Here is a 25465-nt window from a genome sequence, read left to right as displayed (position 1 = left end):
ACTCTGAGGTTCCTACACGCAGATACTCCAGGGGTGTCCATCTCAAGACCAAGACAGGGTCCAACAGCCCCTCACACTTCAGGCGATGGGGTTGGCTTCAGCCTAGGGGGATTCTTGGCTCTACATCTACATACATGGTAGGTACACTTAGGCATATCTGGTCAGGGTTGCATCATAGGAGTACGCATTATTTTTGCCATGTCTTTTTATACCTGCCTGTATTCATTTGTTTAGCACTATGGTAAGAATTTACCATCCAAATACTTTATTAGTGCCTATAATCATTTATATCTGTTTCTGTGTTATGGTTGTTTCGCACACCTATTTTACACTAGATGACGCTAGTTCAATAAATGCTTATTGAAAAACGTCCCCACCATTTATTCTGTGTATATCTCTGAGACATAGTGAGCACGAGTGACTGAGCAAAATGTACTGTACTGTTTCCACGATCACTGATGTGACCGAGTTGTCATGTTCGATAGTTGCCAAGAACTATTCTTGGTTAGATGAGTTTACAGTGGCACTGTGAGCTAGCTGGTATACAGGAGAACATACCTGGAGGGGGTGTCTGGAATCAGTCTGTATACTAATCCCACAGTCTATGTTGTCTGAACGCGCATATCCTATATAGGTTTATAGGAACTACACAACAGTAGAGGTGACGCTAATTGAATCTGACTCGCCCTCCATCTTAGCGTTAAAAATTTGTGACACTACGGCAAATGTTGCCTTTGATCTGATACATTTTTATAATAATGATTTCACCAATACTGTTTGTATTCACTTTACTCATTTATTTAATTTCTTATCTAAATTACAAGCCAAAGAAGTAAACAAACAAATGCAACCTTATTATTTTCTTTGTATACATTTTAACGCTAAATTGATAATTCACGGTTCTATATCAGGATTTTAATTTATGAACTGCAAGTAACAAAAGGATGTCTCTTAGAAAAGCAGTAACCCACTGACCTTCGCAGCAGGCATATTAACCCTCTGAGTTATTTTATGATTAGTCAAAACCTCAACTAGACAAAAATCTGATCTCTCTCCAGGAAGAACATTAATCACCGAAGTTATCTTGACATTTTTCTTGTTTCCTGGACATTGCTGGAGGCGAGGAGATCGACAGCAGGTGCTTTTAAAAACAAAATAAACTTGCAAACATGACGCAGTAGTACTGGTCGCACCACCCTAGAGCTGGCTCTGACTACGGAGCTGGTTTGTGGGGTTTTAATAAAAGGTGCTCCCTACAGGCAGAGGATATTCGCTTTCTCCGTCAGTTGTTGAATCTACCGCCCACTACTTCTAGCTTTATTATCCATTTAGGGCTGAACCAGGAGTTTATTTCTGACAAGTTCCACTAGGCCCCTCTTTTGTCATGGGTCAGTATCTGTGCAAACCCGGCAGCTACGTTATGCAGGGATATCATTCTCGAGAGTCTTGAGCACTGTGAAGACTATAAAATAAACAAGCATTTGCAATGCAATAGGTCTCGCATTAGTAAAACTTTGAGCTTTTGGCGTTGCAAATGATAATGCAACACCAATAGCTGTAATTTTCAGTAATGAGAGACTTAAGTATGCCACTATGGCACAAAATGCACACACAGATGACAGAACAATGGGAGTATGTATTTGGTAAATAAAAGATATGTGATTACGATGTAAGCTATAGAGACAACAAATAATATATATAACATAATAGAGGGTCGGAGTGTCCTTCGTTTCAGAACTGAAGCATTTTCTATATGCTATACTACGAAGGCATGGTAGTTGCTTATTTATCTTATTGAATTAACAACCATTGGCAAAGCCAATAGTACTGGCCTATTGTAAGTGTAATATTACTTGCTGTTTGACATATCTGGATGTAATGACAGAAGAAGCAAAATACCAGTGGGGCGACACACTAAGCTAAGCATAGAATTTTAGTTTACATGCTTTTAAACCACACTTTTCATTACATCGGCAGTGGTAGGTGTGTTCTCTGGCAGACATGGCAGGACTGTGTCATGCATTGTTACTACAGATGTAGTCTACATCCTCAGCTGGGCTGCCTTTCGGAAAGCACTCATGGTCAGCAGAGGCCAGGAATGACAATCTGTGCCATCGCCATCTTGTGTGTTGTGACTCAGACCTTGAACCGATCTCACTATTGTGTGATCTGATTCAAAGCGCTCTGCGGCTACCACAAGGCGCTTTACAGTGCTTCCCAAAGATCCATGTCTGTGTGTCAACTCGAGCCTGTAAGGCCCTCTGCATGTCTACCATGGTAATTGTATCAAGAAGGGCCAGGACTGGAGACTTGTAACGCAGCAGTTTACACCGTCAGTGACTGCACTGCCACTGAAAACCAGGGGCAAAAGTAGGGCCAATGGCCTTGCATGAGGCTGTAGGGTGGGCGGGGGCCTCTCCAGAAGTTCAGAACACCACCAACATACCTGCTCAGCTTTGGTGGTTAGCTATGTACCAGGTGCCGTCTATCCACCTGTACAGAGCCTGTAAACAGGACCCCAGGACTCTCTCTACTGCACTGCTCCTGCGCCTGGCTGACATCCAATTAAATGCACAGGAATGATGATGCCTGCATGAAGACGTCTGCAGGGGGACGTCTGCAGGAAGAGGTCTGCAGGAGGACATCTGCAGGGGGACGTCTGCAGGGGGACGTCTGCAGGAAGATGTCTGCAGGAAGATGTGTGCAGGGGGACGTCTGCCGGAAGAGGTCTGCAAGAAGATGTCTGCTGGCTGACGCCTGCAAAATGAAGTCTATAGAAGGATGTCGACAGGAGGGCGTCTGTAAGAAGATGCCTGCTGGATGACGTCTTCAAGAAGAGGCCTGCAGGATGACGTCTGCAAAAGGACGTCTACAGGATTATGTCTACAGGAGGACGTCTGCAGGATGATGCCTGGGAGTGTAAAAAAAGTGGAGCCCGAGAATGGCCGCTTGAGGCCCCATCAAGAATAATCCTGGAGTTGGAGGCAGCTTGATGCCAGACTATTGTTTTCGTAGTTGGTGTAAACGGCAACAGGAAGTGTTGGATAGCACGCCCTCATCTTGCTGTTGGCTGGGTATGTGCAAACATCTGCTGGCCCTTAGTGTGATGGGCTTGGCCACTGTACGAAATGGAGTCCCCAGGGAGCTCGATTAGTCGAGGCTTTGAATTTAGTGGGGTTGCGCAGGCGCAGTGGGTCTAGCTTGTATCGTTTCACTGCCCTTAGATGACGTAACGTACCCTTTGACATCGGCGTTGCAGGTTGAACCCTGTGCCTCACCTTTAGCACCTCAACAACTCTGGTGTTTGCTGCTGAGTGGCCGGGGAAAGGCAGGGTGTGGTGACTGCAGAAACTAAACAAGACGTGCAAACAAAGGAGCCCACAGTCATGTTGGCATAGGTGGGTCCGCGCTGGTCACAGCCAAAGCACTTGCGGTTGTGCGGGAGGCTCGTCATCTCCCGTAGCAACTTTAAGTGCCTTTCCTCTTGCTTGCGTTTGGCGCTGGCAGCCATGGCGGGAGCTAAGGTGGGTTCTGTGCCGGTTCTGCAAATAAAAGGGGTGCATGTACTTACGCGTGACACCTACAGGAAAGCGGCACCAGCCCAGCAGCAGACCAGCAACGGCCTCCGCTCTAACCTCGAGCCCGGCGGCCGCTGCCCTGGGCGACAGCACAGGAGGCAGTCGGGCAGGGCGAGCGGCATAGAAAAGGGACACATTTTTAGGCTAAGAGAAGCAGAGAAAACGGACAAGTACGCAGAGCTCAGGTGAACCTAGCAATTTTTGTAGTGATGTTTTTCTATTCCCTACAAAATAATTACTTTAGTTAAAAAAATATGTTTCCAAGTGTGACAGTTAAATTAAATACATCCTTCACGGAATATTCTGCAATAGAGACTGTGATAGCTAAGTACGCTACTTATACATATAAATATATATATATATACTTGAGTAATATTTTAGATATGAAAACTGGGCAACATTGTTGCAAAATAGAGTTTTTGAAATAGTGCTCGAGCGCAATGTTAGAAGAAACACACTGAAACGCAAATATGGCGAAGTTATAATGAAGTGTGGCTGGGCTTTGCATAATCGTCCCTTTTTAGTTTCAATTTTTGGCAGGTTTAGAGGAGGGAGGGGGCAGGGATGGAGTAGAGGAACCGAGTGGTGTGTGCGCGCCACAGGAGACGTGCTTGCCTGAAACAACGTGACGGCCTATTGGTGTCTATTACGCGCACCAAGCGCGTAATAGACACCATTAGGCTGTGGGCCGTGGGCGGAGCAATGCGCCCGCATTTGGCCAATTGCATGCAGTCTTTTATAAAAAGAAGCTCGCAAAGGCCAATGGGGTAGCACAAAAGGAATCGCACATGCACAATCGTGTGCGATTCCTAGGTCAGTGCTAAAACCCCGTTTTTCGATTACAAAATGCCTCACGCTGCGTAGCACTGCTTCGCAGTGCAACGCAGGTTGCGAGACCTAAAAATGAGTTAGCTAAATGCACAGTCCTGAATTATCATAATTCTTTAGCAACAGGAGAACCTATTAGGTATCTATCTATTGATCTTACACATTCGGAGCAGTCACTTCTTTTCCACTTCAGGGCAGGCTCAAATTATTTGTCTCTGTGCTTTTTGAAAGTGTCCCAGACCTAGAAGGAAATATAGTATCACCCTGCCCATGTGACAAGCAATCTGTGCAAACACAATTGCACGTTATGTTTTTTGTAATTTGCACAGTTTGCGTCGTAAGCACTTTTTGAAACCCTTATTATTTAAATTTGGATTCCAATGGTGTAGAGTAGCTCTGTATTATTTACAGTCTTTAAGCTCGCCTGAAATTTGTTATTGTGTCTGTGCTTTTCTGAAGTCAGATATCCAGGTAAGAAAAACATTGATAGGGTAACTGTACGTTTGTCTTTTTAATGCCTCATTATGGTAATTCTAAGCGGAAGTATGTTTTACGTCTTAGGAAGTTTTAAACATATGCATGATTGTATTGTATTGGATAAAAGTGTCTCTCTCTTAGACTTTCTATATTGAGGAGTCACACTTGTATCCTGCTATTGATTTTATCTATTCGTATCTTGTATTTGTCTGTATTTATTTCTGTGGTCTCCTTTTATGACCTACACAGATCGAATACGATTTTGAATTGAATTGACACCAAGGTACCCAAGGAGTTTAAAATATCCCATAACTTGGATCTATTTACACAGTCAAAGGCATTTGTTAGATCCATAGATGCCAAAGGAAGAGAGCTGTTCTTGGCAAAATTGAATTTAGACACAAGCAGGTGAAGATTTAAACACTGTTCTAAAGTGCCAAGGCCTTTTCTAAAACCATACTGGACAGGTGAAAGAATATTATTCTCCATGGTCCAAAGGAGCAAACGGTCCAGTATGATTCTCCCAATTATTTTGGTGACTGAAGTGAGTTTGGGCGATAACAGATGGGGTCGTGTGCATTTCTCTTTTTAAAAACTGGCAGTAATCTTAGTTTCATTAAATTATGGAACTCAAAACATTTTCTGTATTGCGCCAGTGGGGATGCATTTTTTTCAGAAAAAAACTTTGATATGAAGTCTCAGCCAACTTTTTTTGCTCAAAATATTTTCTAGACAGGATCCAAAATTGATTAACGTCAGCTCTCAGGGAGTATTTTAAGTCCAGAATTTATTATGTAAAAATCACCAAGCAAAAACAGAGAAATATTCAGAGTACAATATTTATACTTGGGAAAGATCATCAAATACTGAGCTTGTTAGATAATATTCCAAATACAAACGAATTTTGATTAAATCAACCCTGAGAATAAATATTTTTACTGAGATTTTTTTTTAAAGCACATTTATGCCAGAAGAAAATTAGCAAATGATGCTAGTTTGATGAGAATTAACCCTTGTACAATAGTATGCTGAACAAACTACAAATATGGCTTTCTCTTGAGGAGACTTTGAGACATTGTGTGGAAAGTTTGCATTCAGTTCTCCCTAAACACAGACATCTTTTCATATATTTTTTCCACACAAAATTTAAATGCAATGGCTTATGTATTAAAAAAATTTCACTCTGGCAAAGCATGCGCTTTACAGAGAAATAGGGTTCGGGATCTTGAAAAAACAAATATTAGGCTGCTTGTGAACCTAAAGGAAAGGAGATGGAAAAATGTGTGATTTACCCTCCTTGTGTTTTACAAGGGAATATATTAACGGATTATCAACACTCGAAGAGTTACACAGGATGGTAACTTTACCCAACACCCATTTGCGCAACTTAAAAGATTGCTGTGAGCATCTGAGGGTCAAAGACACACTTTTTTACCAATATTTGACACAGACCAGATACAGGGCATGAAATACCGATACTTTGAAACACGTATTGCAGCATTGCCGGAGGCAATTCGTCATGTGTTGTAGGGGATGAGATGACAAATTGCTTATGCTCAAGACCATTTGTCCAATTAGTTGATATTTAAATGAAATTGTAGTTTTAGCCACATGTTTCAATATCTGCAATGGGACCTGGCTTATTCCTCACAGTGTGATTGTTGTATCAATGCACGCAGTGGAAGTGGGTGGTTGCATGGATTTGAGAACATCATATCTCATCAGTATTAATTAGACAGGAATCCTTCTTCGGTCCTTGCAACTAGCTGCAAATGCCGAAAAGATGGGGCTGTTCAAGCCTCCGGCATTGCTGCATCTCAGAATCTCGGTACCAGTGCTGCCAAATGCGGGGTTGAGATTTTATTTATCTACCACCAGACACTCCCTGCAAAGTACAAAAAGTCTCAGAAAAAAACAGTGGGGCAGATTTAGAAGCCCCATGCGCCTCTTTTACACAGCTGTTGCGTCACTTTTGTGACGCAGCAGCGGCGCAAAAGATGCACAATGGTGCTGAGTATTTACAACGTGACGCATCTGGGAGAAGTGCCACTTTGTAAATCCCTGCGCCAGAAGTAGGCGTTCCTGCGCAGAAGGGGGGGGGGCGTTCCGGCGCAGGAACGCCTCCCAAAAGTGGCTGAGTGAAATATACAAGATTTCACTCAGCTACTTTTAGGCCCATGCTGCGTCAAAACCCTGAAGCAGACGTAAGGATTGACGCAGCATTGTACAGATAGGGCCCCCCAGAGCATTGCTGGAGCTGCGTCGGGCTTACGACGCAACTCCAGCAATGCGCCGCCTTTATGGCACAGATGCATCACGCATCTGTGCCGTTTTTTTGCCCCATGGTGCGCCGCATTGTAAATGAGGCACATCCATGGTGGCGGAGCTGCGGCGCATAATAAATGGCGAATCCCTGCTGATATGCAGGGATGCGCCACCAATTGTAAATCTGCCCCTTTTTGTTTTTGCACTAATGCATTTACCAAAACAACATTGTGTGTCACTAGAAGCATATCTACTGGCACCACTTTAAAAAATAGAATGTTCAAAAGTCCGCCCTGGCTGACAAACACACACCACCCTTTTAATGTGCAGAACACTTTTCAAGGGGCCCTCCAGTGTAGAGAAAAAAAACTGTTCCCTTTACCAGTCCACTTCCCTAATGTTCACCAACAAAAAGCATTCAAGAAAAATGCTTTGTTTGATGCCCAACGGGGCGTGGTCCTGGAGGAGGCAGAAAGAAAGGCTCTCACTGGCAGGTTCACACTGAAGTCCAGCCGACCCGTCCAGCCCAGCACCCAGCATCAGAATGCTCAAGACGATGTCACATGCAGCGAGATGCACGCAACTGCAGTCACATCTGCACACCACTGGTGCGGCATTCATCTTTGGAAAATTATCTGCACTGCCGCTGCCCGCATGAAAGAAAGCTGTAGTCGCGGCCCGGTAAAATAAGTGGAAAGTCATCAGTAGCCTCTACTGAGGGAACAAAGGCTAATTACAATAAGATCGAAAAATGTCATCCCTTCCTACAAAGACCCTGCAGATAAGGGGTTCAAGGAATTCTGCCAGAGGAGTGTTGCTGAGCTCCTTGTGGTATGTGGATCTAAGCACGCCGTCCTTCAGTTTCTTGACTCCGGAAGTAACTGCTGCTCCTTTTCTGAGGGTGTGATAGCTATGCATAGAGTGAGGCTTAAAGAGTTAGTCTTGGAGGACACGCCACAGGAGCTCTGAAGTGTAAGAGTCATTTGGACACATCGTTTTAGGTTAAGCTTGACAGCACACCTGTATGCATGACCTATTATAACAAGTATTTTAATATAAGCAAAGAGTGGACTTTTGCTCCACCCAGAGGAGTCATTTTCACTCACCTCATGCTACTGGCAGTTTGAAGCATCATTTCGCCTCCTATGAAATGCTTGTATTATAATACGAGGGACTATTTTCCACCTCAAAGGAACTCCTAATCATCATGCGTTACATTCTTTATATCATAGGTGCATTTTTAATACAGAAAGCAAACTTATTATTTTTTTTGCAGCAGCTTTTTTAAATTGTTTTAGTCAGGGCTCCAAATAAAATCCAGACCTTTTGGCTTTCTTAATGCTTCTTTATGTGAGCTGATGATACATAGATTCCCCTCATGGTAAACAACAGTAGTGAAAGTTTTTTTTAACAACTTTCAAAACTATCATGAATTACACTGAAATTCTGATGCCCACTGTACATACTGACAGTATGAATTGTCACATTGAGCCCTTGATGGTCCTCTAATGCCTGCAGTACTTTGCCCATAATATGATCATACTGTTGTTTCCGTGACTGTGAGACCGGTGCGCCCAAGTACCTAAAGTCCAACATTACCTAAAGTCCAGCATCCATCGGCAATCAATGTTTGGCAATCTGTCTGGAGCGAGTCCCACCAGAGCACACAGGAGGAACACCACTGTCTTGTCTCTATACACATTAAGGCCAGTTGCATTTTCAAATCTATTCATTTCACCCAAAGCACTGACCCCGACTCTCTGAGGTAAATCAAAGTGTTGTCCTTCTACATGGACGCCACATGCAACACATCGCCAACCTGAATCCCAAATTTTCCTAGGGTCTCCCAGAGCGTTATCGCCAGTGGCTCTATTACCATTGTAAACAGCAACCGAGAAAGGGGGCAGTAGTATAGAGCCCCATAAAGTGCATGGCTATGTATAACAAAGAAGAAAATGAAAGATGGATGTAAAAAAGTTAATATACCTAAAAAGAGGGAGTGTACAAACCCCTACAATATGGTCTCACTGAGCCCACAATTAACAGATCATCACTGAGCAAAATTAAAAAAGGAAGCCTTAGAAAGTATTTGCACTTGTACCTCCAGCAGATACTCAGCCTCTGGCATGGCTTGTACAGCCTCAATGGCACGCTTCATAAGCTCCTCCAGGCATTCATTGGTGCATTCTCGACGTACCTCTTTGCCCCCTCTAGCAGCTAGGATGGAGTATGTGCTGTCAGGTGCTCGGGCACGCCCTCGAGCCTATGGCAAGAAGAGAAAAAAATAGTCTTTTCAAACAAATATTTTATAATGCACTTTGTAGAAAAAGACTATTTCAAAAGACAAGGTAATATAGACAATAATGAGGCACAAGCTAATAATGACAAACTATGGAAAAGATAACAAGCATTGGAAATGCAATAGGTCTCGCACCATTAGAGTTAGTGCTTTTAGAATTGTTTATGGGTTTTTTTTGTAAATGTTTAGCATTTTTGTTTCCTGTAGCCAATGCTAAAGTATTAAAAATAAAAAAAAGCCATAAACATTTCTAAAAGCTCTAACTGAAATGGGCTGAGAACTATTGCACTGTGTGAGGGTGAGGGTGAGTGAGGGTGAGGGTGAGTGAGGGTGAGTGAGGGTGAGTGAGGGTGAGTGAGGGTGAGGGTGAGTGAGGGTGAGGGTGAGTGAGGTGTTGAGGGTGAGTGAGGGTGAGTGAGGGTGAGGGTGAGTGAGGGTGAGGGGTTTTGGGTGAGTGAGGGTGAGTAGTTGAGGCTGAGTGAGGGTGAGTGAGAGTGAGGGTGAGTGAGGGGTTGAGGGTGAGGGGTTGAGGGTGAGTGAGTGAGGGTGAGGGGTTGAGGGTGAGTGAGGGTGAGGGTGAGTGAGGGTGAGGGGTTGAGGGTGAGTGAGGATGAGTGAGAGTGAGGGTGAGGGAGGGGTTGAGGGTGAGGGGTTGAGGGTGAGTGAGGGTTTGAGGGGGAGGGGTTGAGGGTGAGTGAGGGTGAGTGAGGGTGAGGGTGAGGGGTTGAGGGTGAGTGAGGGTGAGGGGTTGAGGGTGAGTGAGGGTGAGTGAGGGTGAGGGGTTGAGGGTGAGTGAGTGAGGGTGAGGGGTTGAGGGTGAGTGAGGGTGAGGGTGAGTGAGGGTGAGGGGTTGAGGGTGAGTGAGGATGAGTGAGAGTGAGGGTGAGTGAGGGGTTGAGGGTGAGGGGTTGAGGGTGAGTGAGGGTTTGAGGGTGAGGGGTTGAGGGTGAGTGAGGGTGAGTGAGGGTGAGTGAGGGTGAGGGGTTGAGGGTGAGTGAGGGTGAGTGAGGGTGAGGGGTTGAGGGTGAGTGAGAGTGAGGGTGAGTGAGGGTGAGGGTGAGTGAGGGTGAGGGGTTGAGGTTGAGGGTGAGGTGTTGAGGGTGAGGGTGAGTGAGGTGTTGAGGGTGAGTGAGGGTGAGGGTGAGTTAGGGTGAGGGGTTGAGGGTGAGTGAGAGTAGTTGAGGCTGAGTGAGGGTGAGTGAGAGTGAGGGTGAGTGAGGGGTTGAGGGTGAAGGTTTGAGGGTGAGGGTGAGGGGTTGAGGGTGAGTGAGGGTGAGGGGTTGAGGGAGGGTGAGTGTGGGTGAGGGTGAGTGAGGGTGAGGGTGAGGGTGAGTGAGGGTGAGGAGTTGAGGGTGAGTGAGGGTGAGGGTGAGTGAGTGTGAGGGGTTGAGGGTGAGTGAGGGTGAGGGTGAGTGAGGGTGAGGCTGAGGTGTTGAGGGTGAGTGAGGGTGGAGGGTGAGGGGGTGAGGGGGTGAGGGTGAGGGGTGAGGGGTTACTCTCAAAAGAGTAATTGAAATGCCAGGGTGAGGGGTTACTCTCAAAAGAGTAATTGAAATGCCAGTGCGCCGAGAAGAGCAGAGAGAGTTTAAGCGTTTACTTGCAAGGTCAGGTGCCCTTGGTGAGCCCGCACCGCGGCCGCCCCGTGAACTGCATCCTACGTTAAAATCAGCCACGGCCCCGTTCAGCAGATATAAATGTTAACTGGGATTTAAAGGACATTAAAGTCGTCGTGACTGTGCACGGAGGCAGGAGCCTGGTAGCAGAGTTTTGATGGTACTTCGCGTGCAGGAATTTCTTGCACGCTGCGTACGTTAGCAGACGCTTCCGGTGGCGGCTGATGGAACTGCACTGACATTTTACATTTAAACAACGTGGCTGGCATTGCAATTTTGACACGATTCGTAGGAAATACTGAGTGTTGCCCTGTTGGGCTTCTCAAGATAGCATCTCTCTTATAAAGCAGACACACCACCTTTTGTGCGTGTGGGAAACGGAAGTTAATGGATCTGAAAACCACAGGCGGAGTCGGAAACTTACAACTAAAACTACAGGTGGTGATTTATATATTTGCCTGAAAGTAACTTTTTTTTTTAATTCACAAACATTCTCATACTTGCTTCTGGAAACCTCGTGGCTATCCACAGAGTCTGCTATTTCCCTGCCGTGGAGGAGTTTTCCATGGCAAACAACTTTGCATATACAAGACGGAGGGAAGAGAGGGGAGGGGGGAGGAGAAATGCGACACGGCGGGAAGGGGAGGGGGCGGAGCGGGTAAAAGAAACAAACAAGACGGAGGGAAGAGAGGGGAGGGGGGAGGAGAAATGCGACACGGCGGGAAGGGGAGGGGGCGGAGCGGGTAAAACAAGACGGACGTGCACGCGCTTTTAAGCTCAATGCGCATGCGCATTGAGCTTAAAAGTCACGGGCACTGCAAGGAATCGCCACGATTCCTTGCAGTGGATAAAGAGTGGATAAGCCCCCATAGTCTCGCTTGCTTGATGCGCATGCGCATCGACAGGCGAGACCTAAAAAAATAAATTAAAGAAAGCAAATATCAAGATTGCACCTGGTAATCTATAGCTCGATTGCCTGATTTGCCGCTGTAAAATGAAGCTTTAGTTAAAGATGAGCAATTTAATCCAACACATACAGCACTCCTGTTGTGAATTAAAAATTTGAATTTTTTAGAAGGAATACCATGCTTTGCTCAGGTTAAAAGTTGTTCAATCCTAACAAAACTTTGCAGGCAGATTAAGATAGTCCACCTTTCAGAACCAAACGGATACAATGGGGTTACAAAGCATTCTTATTTTTAATTACTCTATTTTAACGCTGCACGAGTCTATGGTTGGCCTACAACCTGTACGAAAACTACAAAGTTACCCAATGCAGCGTACATCTATTCAGACGCAGAATGGGAAGTGAGTAAGGGAATCATACAGGGTGATGAGGACAAAGAGGTAGCGAGAGAAGCACCTGTATCATGGCAGTCTCATTGGTCATCAGCCCATAGCGGATGACAATATTGCACGCTGGTATATCCAGACCCTCTTCAGCAACGCTGGTAGAGACCAGGAGTTTCAGTTTTCCCTCGCGGAACCTCTTGATGACTGCTTGCTGTTCATACTAGGAGAGAACAAACCACAACAAATTACTGTCTTGATTTACACTCAAACATTTACTACTAGCGGTCAATATCTATCCAGCTATGAGTACCTTACAAAGAGTCCTACAGTGCAGTCACTAATGGATGTGACTCCATAACCCATTACAGAATCTAAATCACTGTTCAGTATTTCCATAAGAGCAGCTACATTTGGAAGCAGTTTTCAATAACATCATATTCAATTCAACATCAGTGCAGTGAAAACATGAATTCTGAGGCTGTGGATGGATGGCTCTGATCTATCACCTCCATCTCCAGAGGCACGTAGGAGGTGACAGACCTCCAAGTCCTCCACCTCCATTGGGTCGTCCTTTGGCATTATGAGATGGGAGAAATGCTGGAGACACTCTGGTGTCTCCAAGAAATAGTTTGCCTCCTGCGAATCTGTGAGGCCTGCATGAGACAGGTGATTTCTCTGTATGGTGATGGCTGCTCCAGGAGAGCCGCTGACAGCAAATCATCCACTCCTCGCTCTTACTGAGAGTGAAGGCCCTCGTGAATAGAAGGGGAGCAGGAAGCCCGGAGACAAGAGAGGTTGGAACACCGCCGGGTATTCAGTTCTTTTGTTAAGCATTTAGGAACTAAGGATGGCATGCCAGCAGAAGGAAAGAGGGTGGCAGGACATCAGGTTTTGTTTTTATATGGGATGAGGAAGGCAAGAGGCAAGTGGGGGAGCAGGAGGAAATCCTTGTCCATGGCTTCCCACATCTTGTTTCTCTTTGCATATCTGATTCGCATGATTCTACTTAGAATCTGTGAAGCTCATGGGAAAGTGCTCACGAGAGAGGGGGGGCACATACAAAAATAATACTGCATATGTAGTAGGTGTGATAATCTAGGAGTTTTCCACCTCCGGTTGGCAAGGGACATTACTATTATCGATTAGCATTTATAAAGCGCATGGCTACCCTGAGGCATCCCAGCGCTAGAGGCAGTTAAGGCAGAAAAGAGTAAGCTAGCAGTTACTATTCTGAAATAGCCATGTTTTAAGACCCTTCCGGAAAGAGAGGTGGGTAGTTTCATGTTGGAGAATGAGAGTGAGGGAGTTCCAAAGTCCAGATATGTTATATGAAAAGGAGTGGCCTCTGCTCCGCTGCCAATTGATTTTAGGAATGCAGGCTAAATTTAAATTCTCCGAGCGAACAGATTTCTTAGGGAGATAGGCGGTGATCAGAGACTGATTGATTCGGGGGCCTGTGCCCCTAAGTGTCTTATGAGCAGAGCATAAGGCTTTAAAGGAAATCCTTTCCTTTATTGGGAGCCAGTGAAGGGCTTTCAGACTGGGGCTGGCAGACTGCGTGCTACTGCAGCCTGTCAGAAGTCGTGCGGCGCAGTCCTGGGCCACCTGGAGCTTCCTTAGGGTGGACTTTGGGGCTCCCAGATACAGTGAGTTACAGTACTCCAGCTGCGGTAGAATCAGGGCCTGGACTACTATTTTCTTAGCTTCTGTGGGCAATAGGGGAAGGACCTTCCGTAGCATTCTAAGGATGCCGTGACAGGCCCCGTCACTGCCACTGCCTGCTGGTCGAGTTTAAGAGAGTCTTCCAGCCACACACCGAGGCTCTTGATCTTGAACTTCGGAACTGTGTGGGCACCTAAGCACAGTGGCCAGGACAGTGTGGGGGTTAGCTAGGCAGTGTTGCCCACATGCATGATTTCTGTTTTTTCTACGTTCAATTTGAGAAAGGAGTGTTGCATCCAGGTAGTGACTTTTCCCAGGCAGAGCTCCAGGTCTGCAGGGTCTCCAGCTTAGTATCATCCACGTAGGTGACCACTTTGATCCCATATGGCTGGATGACCTCAGCATGTGGCCTCATATATACGTTAAATAACGTAGGACTCAGGGAGGATCCCTGGGGCACTCCATAGTTTAGAGAAAGGGGGCGGGAGGTGGATTCCCCTGCGAAGACCTGAAAAGTTCTACCACTAAGAAGTGATTGGATCCAGGAAATGGGATTTCCTGCTACCTCGGATCTCATTAGCCGTTCTATTAGAACATTGAAGTTGACCCTATCAAAGGCCGTGCTGCGGTCTCCTCAACCACAGCCATTAGTGCAGATTCCGTGCCATGTTGTGGGCGGAAACCCGTTTGGGATTAATGAAGTAGGCCATGGGTTTCTAGGAAGGCTGATAGGGTAGAGTTTATATGTTTTTCTAAGATCTTACTAAGCAAAGGTAGGAGGGATATGGGCCGGTAGTTGCTCAGTGCTTCAAGGTCCAGGCTGGTTTTTTTTGGTAATGCTTTTACCATAGCATGCTTTCATATCAGTGGCACGAGTACATTGGTAATGGACATGTTAAGCACCTCCTGGATGGCTGGTAGGATCACATCTTTGGCCTTGGATAAGATGTGCGGGGCGGGGTCTAGGGGGGATCCAGAATTTATTTTAACAAACATTTTAGCAAGAGTCTCCATGTCCAAGAGAGGACATTTCTCCAAGGTGGGAGTGGCTGCTACCACTGCCCACTGCTCCTGTGGCCCAACTACTTCCCTCAGCGTGATATCTAGATATCTAGGTAGTGGGGACATCAAGTGTGTATGATATACCTTGCGCCTGCTTAATGGAAAACGATCCCAACAATTACCGGATGTAATTCTAAACGTTTTGTATAATGGCAACTAATTCATGAAAGGACCCAACTGACAAATGGGCAAAGCAAACCTTGGCCAGTAAGAAAGTCTAGAGCAACCATGCAAAATGCATACCCTTCCCATATGTCATGTGTGTTTTCTTGCTGTCTATGAGCAGAATGGCTGCCACTCACTTTTTTATCAGACGTACACCACTGTAAGTGAAAGAAAACTGTTCTTGCTACCAGGCTTCATGTATGGCTAGCATTATTGAACTGAGATCTTCCACCTAGTCGAGAGATTCTTGTTAAACAACACATTTTCCAACAATCTCCATTGAAACCTAGTACTGGTAAATTTGGCCAAGGGATGTTTAGCATGGATATGCTAACCCCTGACTGGATCCTACTAACCAGTGGGTTGACAAAGAGAGTGATATAATAATATTTGCACCAGGTGCTCCTTCTGTCTGTGAGCCCAGACTGGGGCAAATAAGGCTCAATGTTGTGTATTTTATTACCTGCATTTCAATAGTTTTCTGCTTGTCATAACCACCAACAAACATCTAGTATTAACAGTCAGTTAAACAAGGGAAGGCAAAAACAGGGATTAAGTACAGTTTGTGCCCATTTTGGATAGAACCGCAGTCTAAATGATATGGCGTGTCATAGGCCATATATTAATTTAGATGGGTGAACACTCCTATGGCCAAAAAAGAATATTACACTAAGATGTATAAAGACATTTACCAGTAACAGCTATTTGTGAGCTGTTTTAAGAATGCTCTACCTACTGTGAATTAATGCATCTTTTGGTGGATATGCAACAAATGCATTGGGGATTTGCTATTCCTGTTTCTGAATTATTAACCAGTACTTTGGTTTAAATCATTGATTTACAAATGAAATTAATAAATAAGGCTATGCATTATTTAAATCAATTTACTGGTGTCATGTGCTTGGTTTGGCTGTTTGATCCTGTCCCGGTGAGAGCAGCGGTGATCTTGGCCAGTCCTTCTAGCCCATCAGATGTGCAGATCCACTCGTGCAGCGAGTGCGTGGACAGTCGCGTCTTGGTGAATATAATGCCACATGACTCAGCAGAATAGGCAAAGTGTTCCAGTAGGATTTTCTCCAGCATTTGCAGTTTGGGGTTCTGGTATCTGGTGTCGTTAGCCAACTGTGACAGTTCTTGTTTGTTTTCTGGGGAATAAGATGAAGGGGTTAAATACATTTGCATGTTAACCTTGTACATATTTTAATGGTTGTATTGGATCGATAGTTGTATGTGCTACATCTTTGAAGCTCACATTTGACCTCTCCACAATACTTTCTGCCTTCAAAAAATGCATGATGTTAAAAGTGGCACATACATTCAACTTGCCCAAAGAAGATCAAGAAAAAAAACACCTCCCCCACCACGTTTCAGTTTTTGTTTTAGCCTTCTTTCCTGAAGACTCTTCTGAGCAGTCTTAGCTGGAATACCTCCACTTCTGATAGGCCACAACAGTGTCCTCAGCACTGGCTCTCTGCTCAAAGTTGACATTGTTCTGCTGTTTCCTAAGTGACCGGTGGCAGTGCACTGGATGTCACTTGTGATCCCCACGGAAGTACAGTGTACAGTGACCTGATGCACCCTAGGCATGACCCTGAGACATTTAGGAACCTAAAAGAGCATACTAGAGGTCAAAGGAAACTATGGCACAGCACGGTTCAGAATCTTAGCACGCCTCATGATTGGAAGCCAATGTCTGAGGGAGGGCCTCCTGCCTGAGATGTATTCTTTTGACTGTGGGTAGAAGTAACTGTCGCTGTTCTGTTCATGATACACACTAACCGGATATATGGCCTTAAGATTGGCACCTTGATATTATAACCAGTGCTTGCTGTCACTATCTCAGCTGTGAGTGAGATAATTAACAGTTTTTTTGTTGTTATTGAAAACCCACGAATAAAATGTTTTTTTTAAAAAGAGTTAATATTGTACAGGGTGAGCGAGTACGTCAATTGAAACTCAGGTTGCGGTGAATAAGTTGAAAAGTAAACAATACGGATTTTGGTAGTTTAAAAAATAAGAATGATTGTTTTTGTGTCATGGTTTTAGCACGTAGTACCTGATTTAATCTTGGGTGGTACTTAAAAGACATTTTGATTTCTGAAAGAAATGCTAACTGAGGAGAAGAATTCACTGGAATTTGCCTTGCAGTAATTTCCTTTCTTTATCCTGCTACCAGCCTGATGAGAGCATTGTCTTTACCTCAGTGCTTCCCAACACAAAAAGGACATGGCAGAGGTAACGATGCCACAATGCAGGTGATATACTAGCCAGCTAACAGACAAATGGCCTCTGGCGAATCCTCCTCCAGATTTAGCATTTACTCCTGAAATTGGATAATTTTCCAATACTTCCCAATTCTAAATCAGACCCTTAATTCTTCAAAATGCTTCTGTTTTCACTAAAGCACTTTACGCATCATCATACATGTGTTTTCAATAATGTGATCCTTATCTAGACTCTAGGGCAATTGTTCGTCTACTCTGGCAGCTTCCAGCAAACGGGCACCAACTGCTAGGAAAAATTATCGTGCCTGCTCTGCGGATCTACAGCATTTACTTGTTACTGGAAGATCTGGTGAATCACAATGTTGTAGCAATAGGGTAATCACTGATTGGATTAGATTGTGCTGTAATTGAGGCTAAAGAGAGCTTCCTACCCCTTAAAGGCATTGAAGCGCTTTACGGACATTAGCTTATTACTCCAGAACCCACGATTAGTGGTTAAATCCTGTTGTTATTTTTAATTTCATTAGGTTTAGTCTTAGTTTAGCCATGAATTTACTTCAGTTTTATATTGTTTTGGACTAAATTCAAGTATAGGAGTTAGGTGACATCATTAGAAAGTTTTTTTGTCACATAATGTCGATGACTGGTGGGCTGAATAGAGGGCTGGTAGAGATTCGGTATTATGGGGTTTCAGGAAAGGAGAATTTGTGTCGTCCCCTTTAAATACGTCCTTTACCATCGAATATCCGGAACAGGAACTGTTCTGTGGGGTCATCCTGTGTTTTTCTGAGCTTCTCGATGATGTAGAATGTCTCCAGAGCGTTAAAAGCATCAATCATTCGGACGGTGTCGTGGATCAGGAGCGCGTCGTTGTACTTTCGTAGGTGCAATGCACAGACCCTCTTCTTTCTGCAGGCCTCCACTGCTCCTGGAGTATAGAAGCACAAGTTAGTGCATCACAACAATGGAACTCCACAGGGAGGCCATTTTAGAATGATTAATAACAGGTTACAGGTCCCCAAACCATGGCAGACGGTCTTCAAAGGGACTGCCACTCTGACATGACAGCTACTCCATGATTTCCATGTAAAATGTTAGATATGGGATTCCCCCACTGTTGAAAAAGTATTTGTTGGTAAAGAGCTTTATACACTAACTTACATAATAGTATACATTGCATAGTAAATTACAGCCATTACCCCATCTTGTTCCATGTACATGCAGAGGAAATGGTTGGGAGGGGCTGGTTCCAGTTCTAGCATCAGAGAGGGTGTGGAGAATGTGCACGGCCACCAAGACGAGGCAGAATGCTCTGCTGTCACCCGGAAGTGTATTTTTGGTCAAACAGCAGCAGAAAGTAGACTTCAAGCAAGGTTTAGAAGTGGGCAGTGAAGGGAAATCCTCTCATTTCTGGATGGGGAATAAAATATAGAGGAAAATCCACTAGGGAAATTTCCTCCACTTTAAAGATATTATTGTTTAGGTAGTTCCTACTGTGGATTCTGGGTTGGGTTTCCTACTTCCTACAGAAACCAGATGATTTCATCTACATGTTTACTATATGAGGTTTGTGGTTTTAGCATATTTGGCACTGAATGCCAGGGTGGAAATTCAAGTTGAATGATCATTTTAATAAAGTCAACAAGGGTCAAATTCAAAGACATTTGCCATAGATGGAATAAAGGACTGTGCCACCTTTAGAATCTTCCCGCATCTTGCTTCAACTTGCAACATATTTAGCTCTAAATAAATCCACCAACATAGTAGCGGACCAGACAAAGTGGGCCTGATGGGAGTCAATTGCGTTTATAAGACCCCTGGTCTCTCCTACCCAAGAACACCCCAATGAGTGTGCTCAAGTGACCCTTACTTCTCCTCCCAGAGACCCCAATTACCCTCTGAGGATATAGAGACTAACAGAAAAAGACCAGTGAGGCCGACCGGACCCTGCAGGGGAAAACTCGCAATCAGTCTCCTAATGTGAACACGGGAAAACTGACTTAAGGCCTGCTTTTTGGCAGATGGGATATCCTGTCATAAACATGGTGGATATCCCATCCACTGTATTATACATGTCATAGGATATAATGCATTTATGACACAGCAGACAGGATTCTCCATAATGTTTGTGACTGAGTATACTATTCGTCAAACTCTAAATCAAGGCCGGAATGTGCTCCAACCCTCTGGTATGGGCTACAGAAAGACACGCTGAAAAGACACTGGGAGTGCATGGCTGCAGATTTAAGACATAGCACAGCCACTCCCTTTGAGGAGGACCAAACTCGTCAAAGAAGCCTCTTCCTGAATGAGAAGCTGAAATGCAGGGAATGTTTATTCCCTTTGAAGCTGCCTTCTTCTCCAAATTCAAAACAGGTATCCTAGGACAACCGCCTCTCACCAACTTCTTTTCCTAAACTGTTATACACAAGTAGGCGAGTTTGGAGTGTATATTTAACTTTCAGTGGCCAGGACTCTACATTCACCTTAGGGTCAACTCAAATGTACCTACTAACACTACACCACTGTCTTGTAATCTACTGGTATTTCTATATTGCTTTCCATGCACCTCCTGAGGCCTAAAGCGCATTCCTTGGTCAAAAAGCTGCCTAATATATGTAGCAGTTTCCATTGTTTATGTAAAACTGCTCTAAAGTGGCCACAAAGTGTCATGGGGACAGGTAAACTGTTCTTTTTAATTAAATGAATTTATCAAAGCACACCCTGTGTGTTTATGATCTAACAAAGAAGAACTAAAAACAGAATATATGTGACTTTAAATAAGACAAACCTAATATCATAATGTATAAATAAATGCATCAAAAATAGTTCAGATTCCATCTATAAAAGACTACTACCAGAAAATGTTACTGCAGACTTGTGTTTATCACATACGGCTAAAAGGTAACTGCTGAAGAGTGTTTCTTACTGCTAATGTCAACTTGGCAAGTCAAGAAAACATAACAAATAATTGGATTAAAAAACAGTTAGCAGGCACAAAGTATGCTTTACTTTACCAGGGAAGTAAGGCATTTTCAGAAATGCTATGTATTATGCAAACAGTAAGCAATAAAAGTGTAGTAAAAACACATCCAATCCCAAGGGAGGACCTCCCCTCACACGCCATCACCCTTGTCACGCTAGCCCTTGGCGCTGAGTTACATGAAAGTACTTACCTTCTTTTTCTAGCTCCACAATTTTCTGCTCATAGATCTGAGTACCGAGTTCCGTGCCCTGCAATTCGTCATCATCCAGATAGTCATGTATTGCATTCATGATGCGCTTCAGTCGGTCACCAAATGGATCCTGTGGGCAAAGGCGTAAAATATTTAGAAGTATTGCATGTATAGACATTCTAGAATGTAACGTATTCTTCAAATTACACTACACAAAGGGCTTCATTACATGGACTAGAGTAACAATACCTCTTCCAGTAAGTACTGATACCACTGAGACCAGCTAAAGCTCATCCCCTCAGAGTAGGGTGTAGCACAATAATACCATTTGCTTCCTCCGTTCCCAGCTCAAAAACTCAGAATGTATGGTACGTACCCACATACATTATGCAAGGTCTTATGAAATTTGAGCAGGGAAATGGTGAGGTCTTACAGTACCAATTGAAATCGCTTTTTAGACCCCCAAACTCCAGTGCTGCTTGTTTGTTTATGAGAATAAAAGTATTAATAGCACGCTGCAGCATCCCCGTTTTCAGGGATGGCCTGGTAACATATGTTCACCCCAATTCTGTACTTACATTTGAATCTATCCCAGAATGCATTATAGAACCAGATGAATTTGTAAATGTTTTTATAAGGTATCAATGGCTGGCTCCAAGAACATGGAAGTTCAGAATAATGTGCCTTCCAAAACAGGTCTCTTGTATTGTTACTGCTCCTGTGGGAGGAGTGGGGGTGTCCCACCACAACAAAGGATGAAGAACCCCAGTTTCACTGCAACAGAGTATTAGCAAATTTGCCATTCCCCATAATGCAGTGTGCTGGATATTAAAAGACTGCACTAACTCAGTTGCAATGGGCACTGCAACTTTTGCGCCAATGAGAGATAGGCCCTTGTCTTTCACTTCGACTATAGAATGCTTCTTCCATCAATTACACAGGGAGGAGACGTAACAGAGCTATGGACGGAGCTGGAGTGCAATTTTGGGAAATAGTAGGATATTTGGGGAAATCAGTGCATTTTAAGACAAACCTCTAACATGGTTTAATTAAGTTGCTTATTATGAGAACAATGCACTGTGTGGTGTTGTTCTCAAAACATTGTAAGCATACTTGCAATTTTCTCTTAGAACAGCAAAACTCCTCCAACATGCTGAAGTTCACATTGGTTCCGTCTCGGTTCAGAGATCTCCCTACTTGACTGCACAGTGGCACACTCATTACCTACAGTCCAATACCCCATGTGCCCTAGAGCAGAGACACATCTAGCATTTCAATGCTGTATATTCCACAGGGCAATATTTAGTAAGTACATCCTCACCTGGGGCCTTTGGTCGGTCAGATTGTACTCTTTTTGGGGTTGCTGCGCCTTTTCTTCCAGCTGAGGGCGATGAACCTTTGGTGACATAATCTTCCAAGTGTCGAGGTTGGCACAGATCTGCAAAAGTAGAAAATGTTCACTGACTGAAGGTTTTTTCCAATATGTCTCTTGTTCTTTTATGTTGATTTTAAAACAGTGAATACAATATGCGCAGACTTTCGAGTGAGCTATTCCACGGTTCTCACAATCATGACAACGGAATCACCGAGCAAAGTATGGGATTCACTCAAGAAGAACATTTGTAGGACAGAAGAAAAGAAAGAACAAGACATTTCAATGACTTGCTTCAGCCTTGATTGGCACTCAGGAATGTGACTGACTACCTAAGCCCGGTGAAAGTAGGGACTGATTTAATAAGAGGCCGAAATCCCAACCGAGCAGGTGTACGCTTGGTCCTGCTTGCATTTCACACTTGTTGTCAATTATTCACAAGCATTTGCAATGCAATAGGTCTCGCAATTGTGAGATTTTGAGCTATTGGCATTGTAAATGACAATGCCTTTGATTTACGTGTTTAAATAATCTGCAATACCAATAGGTCAAAGAAAAATGCGTGACCTATACAGCATTTCTTACAGCACGCAATAACAAATAAATAGCTTATCCCTTCAGAGATGTTATTGATTTTGCCCTTGCTGAAGTCATTTGTGAAGACAGCACCCCTACCTTTAATGTGTGAGATTAAGAAAAGGTCATGGGGAGCATGCTGTGGTGTAGGTAAACATGGACAACCAAGGTACCAGCAATGGGTCCTAATAGGATTCATAAACCAAGCCAATTAATCAAGCATATAAATGAACACAAGGTGCCCTTCGGCAGCACAAGGCATGGAGGAAAGCACAGGCAAACAGAAAACATATGCCTGGAACAGTAGGGACAACCAATGGAAAACTGAAGCAGGAAAACCTCAGATTATCAGCATGAGGAATAAGTTACACTGAAGCTAAAGGATAGCCCTTGTCCACAGTACTCGGATGTCTGGAGAAGGGCAGGAGCATGCTCTGTAATCAAGACTACTGCCTAGACCATTGCACACAGCCTGCAGCTGTGCCCCGTTTCAGGACCCTAGCCCCCACCGGGTGCAACCTGTGGGTGTCCCAGCATCTACAGAGCCCAGGTGTGCTTTCTGACTCCTCCCTCTGCCACCAACATGGACCTTATAGAAATTTTTGAGACCAGAAAAGAAAACATACCAATTTCTTTCAATTTGTTTTAGGAGCAGCTAAGTTTAAAAATAGTTTTGTATCAAATTTTGCCAGCAGAGCATGTGTCTTGTGTTGTGTGGTAAATATTTAATTACCGTCCTAATTTCTATGCAGGTAAGTACTATAAAATAACTCAGTCGGAAAGAAAGAGACAGAGTCCGTGGTGTTAGAGTTCTAAGGGGTTTTATTCCTTAAAAAGGAATGGTTCTTGAACCGGATATCATGTTCCTGACACCGCTGGGGTTCAGGAAGGGATAGAGCATACTTTATTGTCAATACATAACTTTTATACTTAATCCACAGAATGAAAATCAATACAGAAGGCGTAACAGCTGAGAGAAACAAGATAAGAACACACACGTGTTAGCAATACGTAATCAAAAGGCGTGAACTAGGGCGTACACAGAGGTGTGTGCTAGAAACGTCATATGAAAGTGTCACAAGTGGGTGGGTACATAGCAGAATCTTGCAATGTCAGCAGAAATCTGAGGTCTGGATGCGCGCGCAGCTGCATGACGTGTAATTGACGTGAAGCTGGAGGGTGCAGGGGACTTGACATTTACACTAGAGGAAAGAGACAGAAGTCTGGCATGTCAGATCAACTCGTTCCTATATCATATCTGATATCTGATGTTTGGGAACCATATTATCTAGAAGGAAAGGTCTCTTGGACAGAGGCTATCCTATACTGACTATGAATGCGTGCATATGTGCCTACGTGTCTGTGTGTAAAAGCGAGGGGGCCATGGGCCTACCATGGTAACGGGAGCTATGAATTACTTGCATGGAGACAGAAAGGCCGGGCCCTTTGCTCTGCAGCTGAGGGGTTGTTTATCTACCCTGCTAGACTGGAATGTGTTTTCGGGAAGCTGAGCTTGGCTGTGCTGATAACGTGAAGGTAAAATACTGTCTTTGGCAGGCAAGCAGGCCGAGCCAGGCCCCGCTCGCCTCGCAGGGAGTGGGACAGAGTTCATGGGGGCATCCCACATTGCAGTTTCAGGAGGCAGAGATGACTTTATTAAAAGAAAAGGCTCGATGACAGAAATCAGGGCCTAGCTCACACAGAGCCAGGAATACAGAGAATGCACCATACAAAGACGGTGGCAAGGCATACTTAGGAACGGAATATCCGATCCATTCATGGTGGATCTGAAAGAGGACATGTTAACGTTGGACGCAAATGTATTTGCGTCTTCATAGCTGGCACAGGAGGGAAGTTACATGCACTTTAAGCTCGTACATGGAGACGGTGGGGTACACGTTAGGGAACATTTCTGACCATAAAATTTCTATTACCTCAGTTGTATGAGGAATGTTCAGGCTCAGAGTTGCTATAGTGCTTTGTGGAATCATATGGGGTTTCCAGAAGCCGGGAAGAAGTCAGTCGGTGGGAGAATAGGCAAGGGAGCCTGTTGTCTGCATGTTGCCCGATAAAACAAGGATCTGCCGGAGTCTACATTATCACTACATTTTGGCGACTGCCGCCTGTTCAGGAACTGGCAAACAAGACAATGCTGAACCCAGTGTGAAGTTGGGAAGCTGAAACCGCTTCTGTTTGTCAAGAAAGCACCCAGAGTGTGAAGATCGACATATGCTGCTTAGCAGCGAGAGTATATGCCATCTACGTGAAAGCCACAAGTAAAAGAAAGCCTTTGCGTGAAGCGATATTATTATTTTAAGACTGGAGCGTGTGACATTAAGTAAGGAGCAACGCGTGAGTGCAGCCGCAGGACCCGCTACAAGCCGCTTTTATTATGCACTGTGAGTTACACCATCTACTGGCAGCACTCGCGGACGTCCACACACACCGAGCATAACGCAGAAACACCAGTACTAAGTTCTCACAGGTTTCTGGGTAAGCGCAGCAGTGAAGCAGGATAAAGGAAGGAGTCAGTGCCTTACCTGCTGTGTTTTCCATGCCCCGCAGCGTTTGTAGTGAGAGAGTGCTCAAGAGACGGGATGACTCGACAATTTAGCAAGGGGTGGAGCTTGCAATGTAAAAAGGAAGAACAGGCGTAAGATAAACAAGCGGGCTGCACTTTTCAAGCACTCGTGCTTCTGGTGGCATCCACCTTGCAGGAGAGAGCAGCGGCGCGGCCAAGTTAATTACAAACACATGGCCCCTGCTCGCCGCAGCTTTCTCTCGCAAGGTGGATGCCGCCACAAGCACGAGTGCTTGAAAAGTGAAGACCGATTCCTAAAGGCCTTCTCCTAGAGCAACACATGCGCGCTGCCT

At 44.5% G+C, this 25465-nt stretch overlaps 1 protein-coding gene across 2 annotated transcripts in view; it reads right to left on the bottom strand.

Annotated features, from left to right (window-relative positions):
* Window positions 1–25465, bottom strand: part of LOC147717192 (ATP-dependent RNA helicase DHX58-like) — a 96142-nt gene that overhangs the window by 31733 nt on the left and 38944 nt on the right. The window contains exons 6-11 of one of the 2 annotated variants that reach the window (XM_086924143.1): window positions 21965–22081; window positions 20644–20773; window positions 18204–18395; window positions 16131–16387; window positions 12424–12573; window positions 9250–9411 (exon numbers count right to left, since the gene is read on the bottom strand). In XM_086924143.1, coding sequence (XP_086780269.1) covers window positions 9250–9411; window positions 12424–12573; window positions 16131–16387; window positions 18204–18395; window positions 20644–20773; window positions 21965–22081 — 1008 coding nt within the window. The remainder of the gene's footprint in view (window positions 1–9249; window positions 9412–12423; window positions 12574–16130; window positions 16388–18203; window positions 18396–20643; window positions 20774–21964; window positions 22082–25465) is intronic. The other variant, XM_086924144.1, reaches the window with a different exon arrangement.

This window comes from Lissotriton vulgaris, chromosome 5 (genome assembly GCF_964263255.1).
Source record: "Lissotriton vulgaris chromosome 5, aLisVul1.2, whole genome shotgun sequence".
Lineage (NCBI taxonomy): Eukaryota > Metazoa > Chordata > Amphibia > Caudata > Salamandridae > Lissotriton > Lissotriton vulgaris.
Note: the sequence above shows the minus strand (reverse complement) of the source record. Positions and strands in the feature narration are given on the sequence as shown.